General features: G+C 41.2%; 1 protein-coding gene across 2 annotated transcripts in view; it reads right to left on the reverse strand.

Annotated features, from left to right (window-relative positions):
• The window catches only part of LOC141172107 (tetraspanin-4-like), a 150073-nt gene that overhangs the window by 46892 nt on the left and 90029 nt on the right, over positions 1 to 13152 (reverse strand). Inside the window, exon 2 of one of the 2 annotated variants that reach the window (XM_073655962.1) lies at positions 7291 to 7370. In XM_073655962.1, coding sequence (XP_073512063.1) covers positions 7291 to 7359 — 69 coding nt within the window. In that variant the 5' untranslated portion in view covers positions 7360 to 7370. Of the gene's footprint in view, positions 1 to 7290; positions 10527 to 13152 lie in introns of those variants that run through there. The other variant, XM_073655961.1, reaches the window with a different exon arrangement.

A 13152-nucleotide genomic window follows, 5' to 3' on the forward strand; every position in this document is an offset into this window, starting at 1 on the left:
TGTGAACTCAAAGTACTAGAGGTACGTAATAATGACCCCCCAATGGATGTAAAAGTGTTAATGAGCCAATTAGCCTTGCAGACTATTCACAGCACCCTTGTGCTCTCAAAGTACTAGAGATACATGATAATGACACCCCCCATGGATATAAAAAGTTTAATCAGCCAATTAACCCTGCAGCCTATTCAGAGCACCCTTGTGAACTCAAAGTACTAGAGGTACGTTACGTAATAATGACCCCCAATGGATATAAAAGTGTTAATAAGCCAATTAGCCCTGCAGACTATTGACAGCACCCTTGGGCACTAGAGATACATAATATTAATAATAATTACAATTATATCATCTAGTAACAAATAACATGCTTGTTCATGTTTTCCAGTTAAGAATATTTTTTTTCCTACAAGGTAACATGAAAACACGTAATACAGAACTAATAGGTACTGAGGATGTGCTGTAAAGGGGCAAGATTTTGTAGTCAACATTAAAGGGGTGAACTCTTGAGCTTCCCTCCATCTTCAAAAATCATCAAGTGAAACTCATTTGGTTTCCAAGACTTGATGTGTTTGCAGCAGTTTTCGCCCACTCACCCCTCAAGCTGAACTCTCCCCCCAGAGTTAAAGTAGTTGTTTGATTGTCAATAACAATGCAGGAAGGTGACACAGGACCCGCTAATCACAAATGTAGCCTTAATGAATGGACTAGTCCTCTAACCGTCATTACAGAATAATTCGGCATCTCTGAAATCAGGGAACCACATTAAGGGCATTCTCCTTTAAGGGAACGTATCACCAGAAAATGTCTTGCTTAAATCAGTTTTTTATGTTATATGATGTTTTTTTAACAATTTGATCTTGGTTTTTTTTTCGTCTTCCATATGAGCTTGTATTAAAAAGACAACAGAAAAAAAAAGCAGAAATCATACAATTTTCACATTGGCCACTTGGCGCTTATATAATTTTCTGTACAGAGGACTTTTCGGCAGTCTCATTATCATCGAAGACAGCATTACAATGAAAGGTAACATGGCTATATTCGGTATACGACACAGAATAAAACATTCACAATAGGTGATGTCACGGCTCACCTCCTCCTCCTGTACAATGACTGATAACACCTCTATATACAGTAGATGACACAGGATCCACCATTCACAATAGGTGATATCACAGCTCACCTCCCCCTCCTGTACAATGACTGATAATACCTCTATATACAGTAGATAACACAGGATCCACCATTCACAATAGGTGATGGCACAGCTCTCCTCCTCTTCCTCCTGTACAATTACTGATAACACCTCTATATACAGTAGATAACACAGGATACACCATTCACAATAGGTGATGTCACAGCTCACCTCCTCCCCCTCCTGTAGAATGACTGATAACACCTCTATATACAATAGATAATACAGGATCCACCATTCACAATAGGTGATGTCACAGCTCACCTCCTCCTCATCCTGTACAATGACTGATAACACCTCTACATACAGTAGATAACACAGGATCCACCATTCAAAATAGGTGATGTCACAGCTCACCTCCTCCTCCTGTACAATGACTGATAACACCTCTATATACAGTAGATAACACAGGATCCACCATTCACAATAGGTGATATCACAGCTCACCTCCCCCTCCTGTACAATGACTGATAATACCTCTATATACAGTAGATAACACAGGATCCACCATTCACAATAGGTGATGGCACAGCTCTCCTCCTCTTCCTCCTGTACAATTACTGATAACACCTCTATATACAGTAGATAACACAGGATACACCATTCACAAGAGGTGATGTCACAGCTCACCTCCTCCTCCTGTACAATGATTGATAACACCTCTATATACAGTAGATAACACAGGATCCTCCATTCACAATAGGTGATATCACAGCTCACCTTCTCCTCCTGTACAATGACTGATAACACCTCTATATACAGTAGATAACACAGGATCCACCATTCACAATAGGTGATATCACAGCTCATCTCCTCCTCCTGTACAATGACGAATAACACCTCTACATATAGTAGATAACACAGGATCCACCATTCACAATAGGTGATCTCACAGCTCGCCTCCTCCTCCTGTACAATGACTGATAACACCTCTATATACAGTAGATAACACAGGATGCACCATTCACAATAGGTGATGTCACAGCTCACCTCCTCCTGTACAATGACAGATAACACCTTTATATACAGTAGATAATACAGGATCCACCATTCACAATAGGTGATATCACAGCTCACCTCCTCCTCCTGTACAATGACTGATAACACCTCTATATACAGTAGATAACACAGGATCCACCATTCACAATAGGTGATGGCACAGCTCACCTCCTCCTCCTCCTGTACAATGACTGATAACACCTCTATATACAGTAGATAACACAGGATACACCATTCACAATAGGTGATGTCACAGCTCACCTCCTCCTCCTGTACAATGACTGATAACACCTCTATATACAGTAGATAACAGAGGATCCACCATTCACAATAGGTGATGGCACAGCTCACCTCCTCCTCCTCCTCCTCCTGTACAATGACTGATAACACCCCTATATACAGTAGATAACACAGGATCCACCATTCACAATAAGTAATGTCACAGCTCACCTCCTCCTCCTCCTGTACAACGACTGATAACACCTCTATATACAGTAGATAACACAGGATCCCCCATTCACAATAGGTGATGTCACAGTTCGCCTCCTCCTCCTCCTGTACAATGACTGATATCACTTCTATATACAGTAGATAACACAGGGTCCACCATTCACAATAGGTGATGTCACAGCTCACCTCCTCCTCCTCCTCCTGTACAATGACTGATAACACCTCTATGTACAGTAGATGACACAGGATCCACCATTCATAATAGGTGATGTCACAGTTCGCCTCCTCCTCCTGTACAATGACTGATAACACCTCTATATACAGTAGATAACACAGGATCCACCATTCACAATAGGTGATGTCACAGTTCGCCTCCTCCTCCTGTACAATGACTGATAACACCTCTATATACAGTAGATAACACAGGATCCACCATTCACAATAGGTGATATCACAACTCACCTCCTCATCCTGTACAATGACTGATAACACCTCTATATACAGTAGATAACCCAGGATCCACCATTCACAATAAGTAATGTCACAGCTCACCTCCTCCTCCTCCTGTACAACGACTGATAACACCTCTATATACAGTAGATAACACAGGATCCACCATTCACAATAGGTGATGTCACAGTTCGCCTCCTCCTCCTCCTGTACAATGACTGATAACACCTCTATATACAGTAGATAACACAGGATCCACCATTCACAATAGGTGATGTCACAGTTCGCCTCCTCCTCCTGTACAATGACTGATAACACCTCTATATACAGTAGATAACACAGGATCCACCATTCACAATAGGTGATATCACAACTCACCTCCTCATCCTGTACAATGACTGATAACACCTCTATATACAGTAGATAACCCAGGATCCACCATTCACAATAAGTAATGTCACAGCTCACCTCCTCCTCCTCCTGTACAACGACTGATAACACCTCTATATACAGTAGATAACACAGGATCCACCATTCACAATAGGTGATGTCACAGTTCGCCTCCTCCTCCTCCTGTACAATGACTGATAACACCTCTATACACAGTAGATAACACAGGATCCACCATTCACAATAGGTGATGTCACAGCTCACCTCCCCCTCCTGTACAATGACTGATATCACTTCTATATACAGTAGATAACACAGGGTCCACCATTCACAATAGGTGATGTCACAGCTCACCTCCTCCTCCTCCTCCTGTACAATGACTGATAACACCTCTATGTACAGTAGATGACACAGGATCCACCATTCATAATAGGTGATGTCACAGTTCGCCTCCTCCTCCTGTACAATGACTGATAACACCTCTATATACAGTAGATAACACAGGATCCACCATTCACAATAGGTGATGTCACAGTTCGCCTCCTCCTCCTGTACAATGACTGATAACACCTCTATATACAGTAGATAACACAGGGTCCACCATTCACAATAAGTGATGTCACAGCTCACTTCCTCCCATGAACCTGAATCAGTCTATTGATGACAAGGTCCATGTGAAAAACAGGAACTAGGAGTCTAATATTAGGCTTAGTGGCCGGTGTGATACTTTATATGGTAATATAAAAAAAATCATTAATGTTATAAAATACATTTAACATAAAAAACGATTTAAACAATAGGTCATTTTCTGATGACGCAGTCCCTCGGTGACAGAGTATTAGTTCTTGAAGGAGCGTTTCCATCTCATAAGTGATGGTCATTTTAGCGATTCGTAGGAATCAGTATTTTCCTCATTTTTTTGCTTAAATGAACACTTTTTTTCAATGTTTCCCGGCATTATATAATTAGAGCCGCCCACCACAGCGCAATTACATACCCTGTATGTTAATTGAAACGTTGTGCGTGAAACAGATCATAAAGCAGAGGGAGCGTTCCTGTTTGAACATGCCGATCGCTCTGCATTTGGACGCAATCGTGGGCCGATTGGAAGATTATAATTAAACAATTTCTTTTGTTTCCTTTGTTACGTTGAATTTAAATGTGTATGTAAAATTTTAAAAAACTTTCTGGAGAAGGAAATCCGCTGACAAATCTTATTTTATTGCAAAACGCAAAACGTTTCACTCGATTGTGCGCCGCTCAGCTCTTTCCGTAACGTTCAAAGACTTGAATGGAGAGGGCATTGTGCCGTGAATTTTGTGAGGACTCTATTGACTTCTATGGGGTTCATCAGACCTTCCATCATGGATACTTAAAATGTATCCACAGGAAAAACCATAAACGTCCCATAGATGACTCTCTTACTTCTGAGACACAGAACTTTTTTGAGAACAAAATGGAAAGAATGGAGAAGTGGCTGCACAAGCTCGACTCTATGTATTGACTTCTATGGGAGTTCCAAAGAAAAAGCTAAGCATCCTGTGTGTCCATTTTTGGAATTCCCACAGAAGTGAATGGAAAGAGTCTCGCATGCGTGGTCAGTTTTTCTTTACAGTGGTTCTGGGAACCCTAGAGAAAGTCTTAGGTCCCAGATATGGGACCTTCATTTATCAGAAATGTATGGCATATCCTGTGGATAGTTTTTGCCTCTTTGAATTCTGCCCACGATGCAGAAATGCTCCGGATGTTTTCCTGAGCGTTTCTGCATCTCCCTGGCAGAAAAAACGCATGCGGATTGTACATGCGGATTGTACATGCGGTTTCCTGCCAGGGACATGCGGAAATGAAGCGTTCTTCACTGACATTTCCGCATGCGGGTTGACAAGCGCTTCCCAATCGATTTTAGCATCACTTGGAAAGTGCTTGACAACTTGGTCACACTATATAAATCCATGCAAACAGCATAGATTTATAGTAGTGTGACCATGTTATAGTAAAAGAATGGTAAAAAATAAAAAATAAACCTTATACATGTCTTTTTTTTGTACAGGAAGTGGGGGCATGTCCTTGTCTCTGGGCAGGAAGTGGAGGCGGGTCTTGTTTATGGATAGGAGGGGGTGGGTCTTTTAATTTGGACCGGAAGTGGGGTCGTGTCTTTTTTTTTGTACAGGAAGTGGGGGCAGGTCTTTTTCTCTGTACAGGAAGTGGGGGGAAATCTTTGTCTCTGTACTAGAAGTGGAGGTGAGTCTTTGTCTCTATACAGGAAGTGGGGGCATGTCTTTGTGTCAGTACAGGAAGTGGGGGCAAGTCTTTGTCTCTGTACTGGAAGTGAGGGTGGGTCTTCGTCAATGGCCAGGAAGTAGGGACATGTCCTTTTCTCTGGCCGGGAAGTGGGGGCATGTCCTTGTCTCTGGACAGGAAGTGGAGGCGGGTCTTTGTCTCTGTATCTGAAGTGGAGGCAGGTCTTGTTTCTGGATAGGAGGGGGACGGGCCTTTGTCTCTGGACAGGAAGTGGGGCAGATATTTTAATTTGGACAGGAAGTAAGAGCAGGTCTTTGTCTCTGTACAGGAGGTGCGAGCAGGTCTTTGCTTCTGTACAGGAAGTGGGGGTGGGTCTTTTTCTTTGTACAGGAAGTGGGGCGGATATTTGTCTTTGTACAGGAAGTGGGTCCAGTCTTTGTCTCTGTACAGGAAGTGGGGCGGGTCTTTGTTTCTGTACAGGAAGTGTGAGCAGGTCTTTGTTTCTGTACAGGAAGTGGGGGCGGCTCATTTTCTTTGTACAGGAAGTGGGCGCGGATCTTTTTCTTTGTACAGGAAGTGGGGCCAGTCTTTGTCTCTGTACAGGAAGTGTGAGCAGGTCTTTGTTTCTGTACCGGAAGTGTAGGCGGTCTTTTTCTTTGTACAGTAAGTGGGGGTGGATCTTTTTCTTTGTATAGGAAGTGGGGCCAGTCTTTGTCTCTGTACAGGAAGTGTGAGCAGGTCTTTGTTTCTGTACCGGAAGTGTAGGCGGTCTTTTTCTTTGTACAGTAAGTGGGGGTGGATCGTTTTCTTTGTACAGGAAGTGGGGCTGTGTCTCTTTCTTTGTACATGAAGTGGGGGCGGTTCTTTTTCTCTGTACAGGAAGTGGGGGGAACTTTTTGTCTCTGTACTAGACGTGGAGGCGAATCTTTATCTCTATACAGGAAGTGGTGGCGGGTCTTTGTCTCTGAACAGGAAGTGGGGGTGTGTCTTTGTGTCAGTACAGAAAGTGGGGGTGGGTCTTTGTCTCTGGCCAGGAAGTGGAGGCATGTCCTTGTCTCTGGACAGGAAGTGGAGGCGGGTCTTGTTTCTGGCTAGGAGGGGGCGGGTCTTTTAATTTGGACAGGAAGTCGGGGCAGGTCTTTGTCTCTGTACAGGAAGTGGGGGTGCTTTTTTGATTCTTTGCTCTTGTATTCCGACAGAAAATAGAGACAGGTTTTCAGTTTGGTGCGGATAAGTCATTTCACATAGGCAGGTGCAATACTTACTGGCAAGTGATTGGAAAAAAAAAAAGTTCCAGCACTAATAGTGCTAGTAGAATGCTAATACCTAAAGGATGCAGCTACTCAGAAAGAGTGTATGGCAAGTTGCAGAGCAAGAGAATCAGGACAATTCCTGAACATAATAGACAGGCAGGTGCAGAAAAAGCATTTTTAACTTGTTGGGGGGACAAGGACAGTAAAATAATGCTTTTCTACAGGTTCTATGTGAAAACACAGGCACACTTCAATAACTTATATTTTCAGGTTGATAAATACATATTAATATTATAACAATTCTGAATATTTACTCACCCAGAAGATGAGGTTGAAGATGAACATAGTGATTTTGATGCAGAGTAAGCACCCACGCGTCATACTCATTTTCTTGAGTTCTAGAAGCAAAAGAAAAGAGAGATCCAGATACAGGACAATAACTCTGTTCTCTTTTTTGTTCTCCCCCGAGGTTTGCTCTTCTGGATTAGACTGTACCCCGCTGAAGGAACAGCTGTCCGCAACCCCCCATCGGCCCCTGTAGACTCCTTTCCATCGAGCTTTCCGACCCCGAGGTGGAGAGCTCTGACTGTAACTGGGGTCATCACTACTGGACGTTTGCATTGTCTCTGCTTTAGGCTAAAATCCTACTATAGAAAAGTCTCTGTCCACGGTACAGTCCACAATAGCTGAACTTTTCCTTTGTAATTATAGAGAAACACTTATTTCCATTTTTTTTTCTTCTATATATCCAGACCAGGAAAGAATGTTTTCGCTCCTAAACATGATTTCTGTCCTGCAAAGAAATATTCCCCCCCCCAAAAATCCAGCAAGTAATGTACAGAGAACGCCGGAAAGGAGTCAGCGCTCCACATCGTTGAGTTCTGACTGCGCCAGGAAGCTTACGCTTTAAGGGAAGAGAGCCATGAATTATACATATTGGAAAAGTGAATATATTTAGGCTACCACCAAAAGAGGAGAAATAACATTGCTGTATTAAATATGATCAAATTCTAATCATTACCGCCTTTGATCTCCTACACTAGTTTGTAGTACACCCCCTGCTTGGTGGTTGACAGCCCACACTAATTAGAGTTTTCGGTTTCCAAATACCCCTGGGCCTCCTTTCATGTTATCTCTAACAAGTATTAGATACAAAGGCAACTCAGAAAGTCTAAAAATACTTTGAGAAATAGTTAAGCAATGCCAAGAAATACAATGAAGGTTTCGCAGGTTTCATCACATGGGGGAGAGGTTATGCTCCAAGACTGGACCTTAGATGAAGCCTTGGGGAAACACATAAAAAAGAGATCATGGAGTTTAGCTCCTAATAATTTCCTATTTTACTGCTGATATCTTGTTTCCTCATAGGTCAAAGTGGAAGCAGAGATATCCACATTTAACGTGACCCTTTTAAATCAATGGCACAGCTCCACGGACAGCCAGGAAGAGATAACCAGATGGTCATTAACAGCAAACAAAGAAGGGCAGATATCTATTATTGCATCTTTTAATTTCCGAGCGGTTCCAGTTAAAATGTCAGCAGAAACTACTCAAAAGCTGATAAAGCTGATTCCAAACATATCCATAATTCTGAAAGTCTGAGGTCCTGAAAAGGAACGAAAAAGCTCAACAGAATTCCAAATAACATTCAATATACCCCTCCGTACACTAGACAAACCTGCCCTTTAGAAATTTCTAACAATGAACAACTGAGGTCCTCAGTGGGGTATCTATCTCCAGTAGGGCCTTGGCAGGAAGTATCCAAAGATATTCTTGCCCCTTGCAGAGTTCCTTGTAAGGTCGATCTAACTTAACCCTACAGAACCAAGTGTACAGGAAGGAACCCCAAAAATTAAACTATGTCTTCCCTGAAAAATCAATAGATCGGGGAAAGCATAAAAAGTGATAACATAATTTGTGCTGGATTCAATTTTGGATGATGGAGCATCAACATAACTCTAGACCGGAAACCACTAATATTCCAAAAAAGATACATATGCAAAAATATCTTTCTATAAAGCTGTAAAATATGGAGACCCAGGATCTCTCGGGAAATAAGAGAAGATATGGAAACCAATCAAAAAGACTTACGGTTTGTAGAACTATGACACTAGAAGACTAGATTATTACAAAGCAGATAAAACCACAAAACGTTATGCCTAAAACTAAAAAAAGAACCTAATACTTTGAAACTACACCACCATTCGTGGTAGGAGGAAGCTATTGGTCAACTAATAAATATCCAAAGTCGTAGGAGGACGCTCTTGGTCAACAAGTTAGATGAAGAGGTTAATTGAGATAAAAGAGGGTGACAAAGAGCAAAACCAAATCCAAGAAGGAATTTCCAAAGCAGAACTAAAGCTGTGAAGAAAGTCAAAGAACATGAGAGGTCAAGAAGCAAAACATGATGGATAGGGAAGAGGTGAGGAGGTCGTGTTTTCCCAGTGTGCTCCTTATTTAGCTTCCGCTGTTTAGATATTCATGATGAAGCACTTGCCGGATAAAGTCCTCCATGTGTGGATGGTCCTCATGTGTAAGAGGATTCTCGGTGGGGTGCCAATTTTTGAAGTGCGGTCTTCCTCTTGCAGGTTCTTTCAAGTGAACATCACTTCTTAGAGAGGTACGAGTTAATGTTCTCCACAGAGGTGTCCGTATAGTCCTTTGGTAGCTCCAGAGGGACAAGCTTTGCTCCTCACGTTGGGTTCACCAATGTTATGGCTGGTACATTGCAGATGTAAAAAAAAAAATAGTCACATCTAGAAGCTGTAGGACACTTCAAAATTGAGCAAGTTCTAGGTAGAAGTCACAGTAGAGTCCTTTAAGACCATGCAAGGAGAAAAAAAAGATTGAGAGTTGCAATCAATGAAAAATATTAATGGATAGAAACCCTACAGGGGGTTAAGACGTGGAGACGGCATGCAGAGAAGAATTGCAGGCAAGGGTTGCAGTAACAATATGCATCTTGGATAGATTGTCTCTTCATCAGAGGATCTTTTTCATTGTCTGTTCAGCATTCTCAGCAAATAACCACTTTCCTCGTCTTTTTTCTCTCTCGGAGTTTGCTTTCAGACCCTCTAGCTCTCAGCGGTTGAAATCTTCAGGGAGCTCTGTACAGTCCAAATGCACTTTCCAGATGCATCTCATCAGTAGGCTCATGAATCCCATTATTAACAATTAGAATAAAGAAAAGAATTCCGGGTATAAGATCTGCAGGATTCTGTGCAACACCAACAATGTATCGAGGCTGGCAAAAAGGGGAAAAAAAATAATAAAAAAATAAATAAAAAGCCGACAGCTTGTGATGTTGATCCTTACAAGGCACGGAGGTAAGAGGACAGGGGAGAAGAGGACAAGGGGGGAAATATTGGTAGTCAAGGCACAGAGAGGGTCATGGATGTGAGAGGAGGGAGCAGCGGATGAGGGAATTGAAGAGACATCAAAGTAGATATGGGGAGAGAAGAGGAATATATTCAGAGAGGAGAGAGTGTGGGTTAGAGCGGATAACTGGGACAGATGGGAAGAGATGCAGGCTGCCTCGTGTATATATACATGGAAAAAGAGACACTCAAAAGAAAGTGGAGCAGCAGAGCTGAATGTGGGGCTGGATGTCACCCTACACTGCAATGCAGCAACTTGGACTTTTGACGGAAAAAGCAGCAAAAGAAATCTTGCAGCGCTCTAGGGTCAGATCTCTGCTGCTCCATTGTGGGGCTGCCGTCCTACATCACAGACAGATGGAAGGTGACAGACGCAATATGGGCTGCTATGTAGATAATCATCTGTCCCCGTAAATCCCAAAAGTAGCAGAATGAAGGCTCTTGATGCATCACACTCCTTCTGACTAACGCATTTTGTGCTGCAATGTCGGAGGGTCGAGGGAGCCTTTACAATGACCTCATTAGAGAGGGGCAACCCGTCCAGCTATTGTTCTACGTTGCCAGCCTTCAATAACATGAATTATGGTATTTTTTGGAAGCCTTTAAAAATAATAATAATTATTATTTATTATTATTTATTATTATTAATATTATATTATAGTATTATTATATTATAATATATAATTATATAATATATTATAATAATATATGTTATAATAAGAAATATTACATTATTATATAATATATTATTATATTATAATATTACGGTATATTATAATATTATTATATTAATATTATTATTAATTATTATTATTATTTGTCACTTGTCAATTCCAGAATTCCGGGCCCTTAAATGGCGCCCTCTTTGTTTTATGATTTTTCCTACTCGCCTTCAAAGACCTATTACTTTTTTTCATTTTTCGATAGAGTTCCATACGAGCTGTAGTTTTTACCATTATGATTTTGAGCTTTTCTATTTCATTTTTTTGGGGGCCATAAAAAAAGCAATTCTGCCATTTTGACTTTTTTTTCATTTTGATGTTAAATATTCTGATATTTTATTGAATTTTGTGCGTAAAAATACCAAATATGTAATTTTTTTTTATTTTTGGATTACTCTACAGAAAAAAGGGATGATATGTGCTTAAATATTTTTTTTTTCATTTTTTTAGAATTATTTTTATTTTACATTTTTTATTGATCATAGAAGTTAAGACTCTTGGTGGTGGCTGTAGAACACTACTCCTGAGTAGAGATGAGCGTTGTTCTACTCGAACTGTTCGCCAATCTCAAATTCGAGCTGTTTTGGGCGGTGTTCGAGCCGTTCGGCGAACACGAACAATTTGAGAAAAATTCGGCTGTTCGAGGTTATGTTCGATAACTGTTCGTGCACCAAAATCATAACTGGATTTTTTCTCAGTAATGATGAAAATTAATGTTAGTACGCAGTTTGAGTGTACAGCGGGGCGGGGGGAGGGGCAGGGGATGGATCTCTGCAGGAATAATGAAGATCTCCATTTTTTTTTCTCTTTCCCGCATTTGCAGTGGGGAGGTGCAGTCTGTCAGCCTATCAGCAGCGCACACACGGAGCGAAGTGCTTTTTTCACACAAGCAAGGGCATGTGTCATTGGCAGTGTATGTCACATGTCCTTGCCCTATAAGACCAAGCCATTTTCCCCGTCGCCACCATTTTCTCACTGCTGCAGCTGCGTGTTAGACGGCACCGCTGTTGCTGTGTGCGCTATACCTTGTTAATTTCAAGCCAATTTTCGCACAAATCTACAGATAGCTTGGGAGTAGGGAAGAGTTGTGATTGCAGTCCTTTTAAGGACTAGGTTACAGCATTTCCTACGACTTTTATCAGGCAGGTCTGTGCTCTTAAATAGATAGATTGTGGGAGTAAAGACTAATTGTAATTGGAGTCCTTTTCAGGACTAGGTTACATCAGTTCCTATCAGTTTTTGCCAGGCAGGTCTGTGCCAGTGCTGTGCAAGTTTTTTTCACAGCATTTGGCTGAATCTAGCAAAGCTAATCCTTTTTGGCCTATTGCAGAGTGTGTTAGTCAGTGGAGTAGCCTATCTGTGTTGCAAGATATACCACCTGTGTATAGAATACCAATTTTTTTACTGCACCTAGTGAAGTAAAATCTTTTGGGCATAGCACCATTCTATTAGTCCATCTATACTGACCTCCATCAGGTTGCAAACTGAATCTAATTTTTTTCTGCATCTAGCTCTGAAAAAATATTTGGCCTTCTAGCAGTGTGTGGGACTTGTTCTATTAGTCCATCTATACTGACCTCCATCAGGTTGCAAACTGAATATATTTTTTTCTGCATCTACCTCTGAAAAAATATTGGGCTTCTAGCTGTGTGTGGGTCTTGTTCTATTAATCCATCTATACTGACCTCCATCAGGTTGCAAACTGAATATAATTTTTTCTGCATCTAGCTCTGAAAAAATATTTGGCCTTCTAGTAGTGTGTCGGACTTTCTCTATTAGTCCATCTATACTGACCTCCATCAGGTTGCAAATTAAAAATAATTTTTATCTGCATCTACAGTACCTCTGAAAAAATATTTGGGCTTCTAGCTGTGTGTGGGACTTGTTGTATTAGTCCATCTATACTGACCTCCATCAGGTTGCAAACTGAATATATTTTTTTCTGCATCTACCTCTGAAAAAATATTGGGCTTCTAGCTGTGTGTGGGACTTGTTGTATTAGTCCATCTATACTGACCTCCATCAGGTTGCAAACTGAATATATTTTTTTCTGCATCTACCTCTGAAAAAATATTGGGCTT

Source organism: Phyllobates terribilis, unplaced genomic scaffold (genome assembly GCF_046119375.1).
Source record: "Phyllobates terribilis strain yellow unplaced genomic scaffold, ASM4611937v1 Scaffold_12__6_contigs__length_324123572, whole genome shotgun sequence".
Classification (NCBI taxonomy): domain Eukaryota; kingdom Metazoa; phylum Chordata; class Amphibia; order Anura; family Dendrobatidae; genus Phyllobates; species Phyllobates terribilis.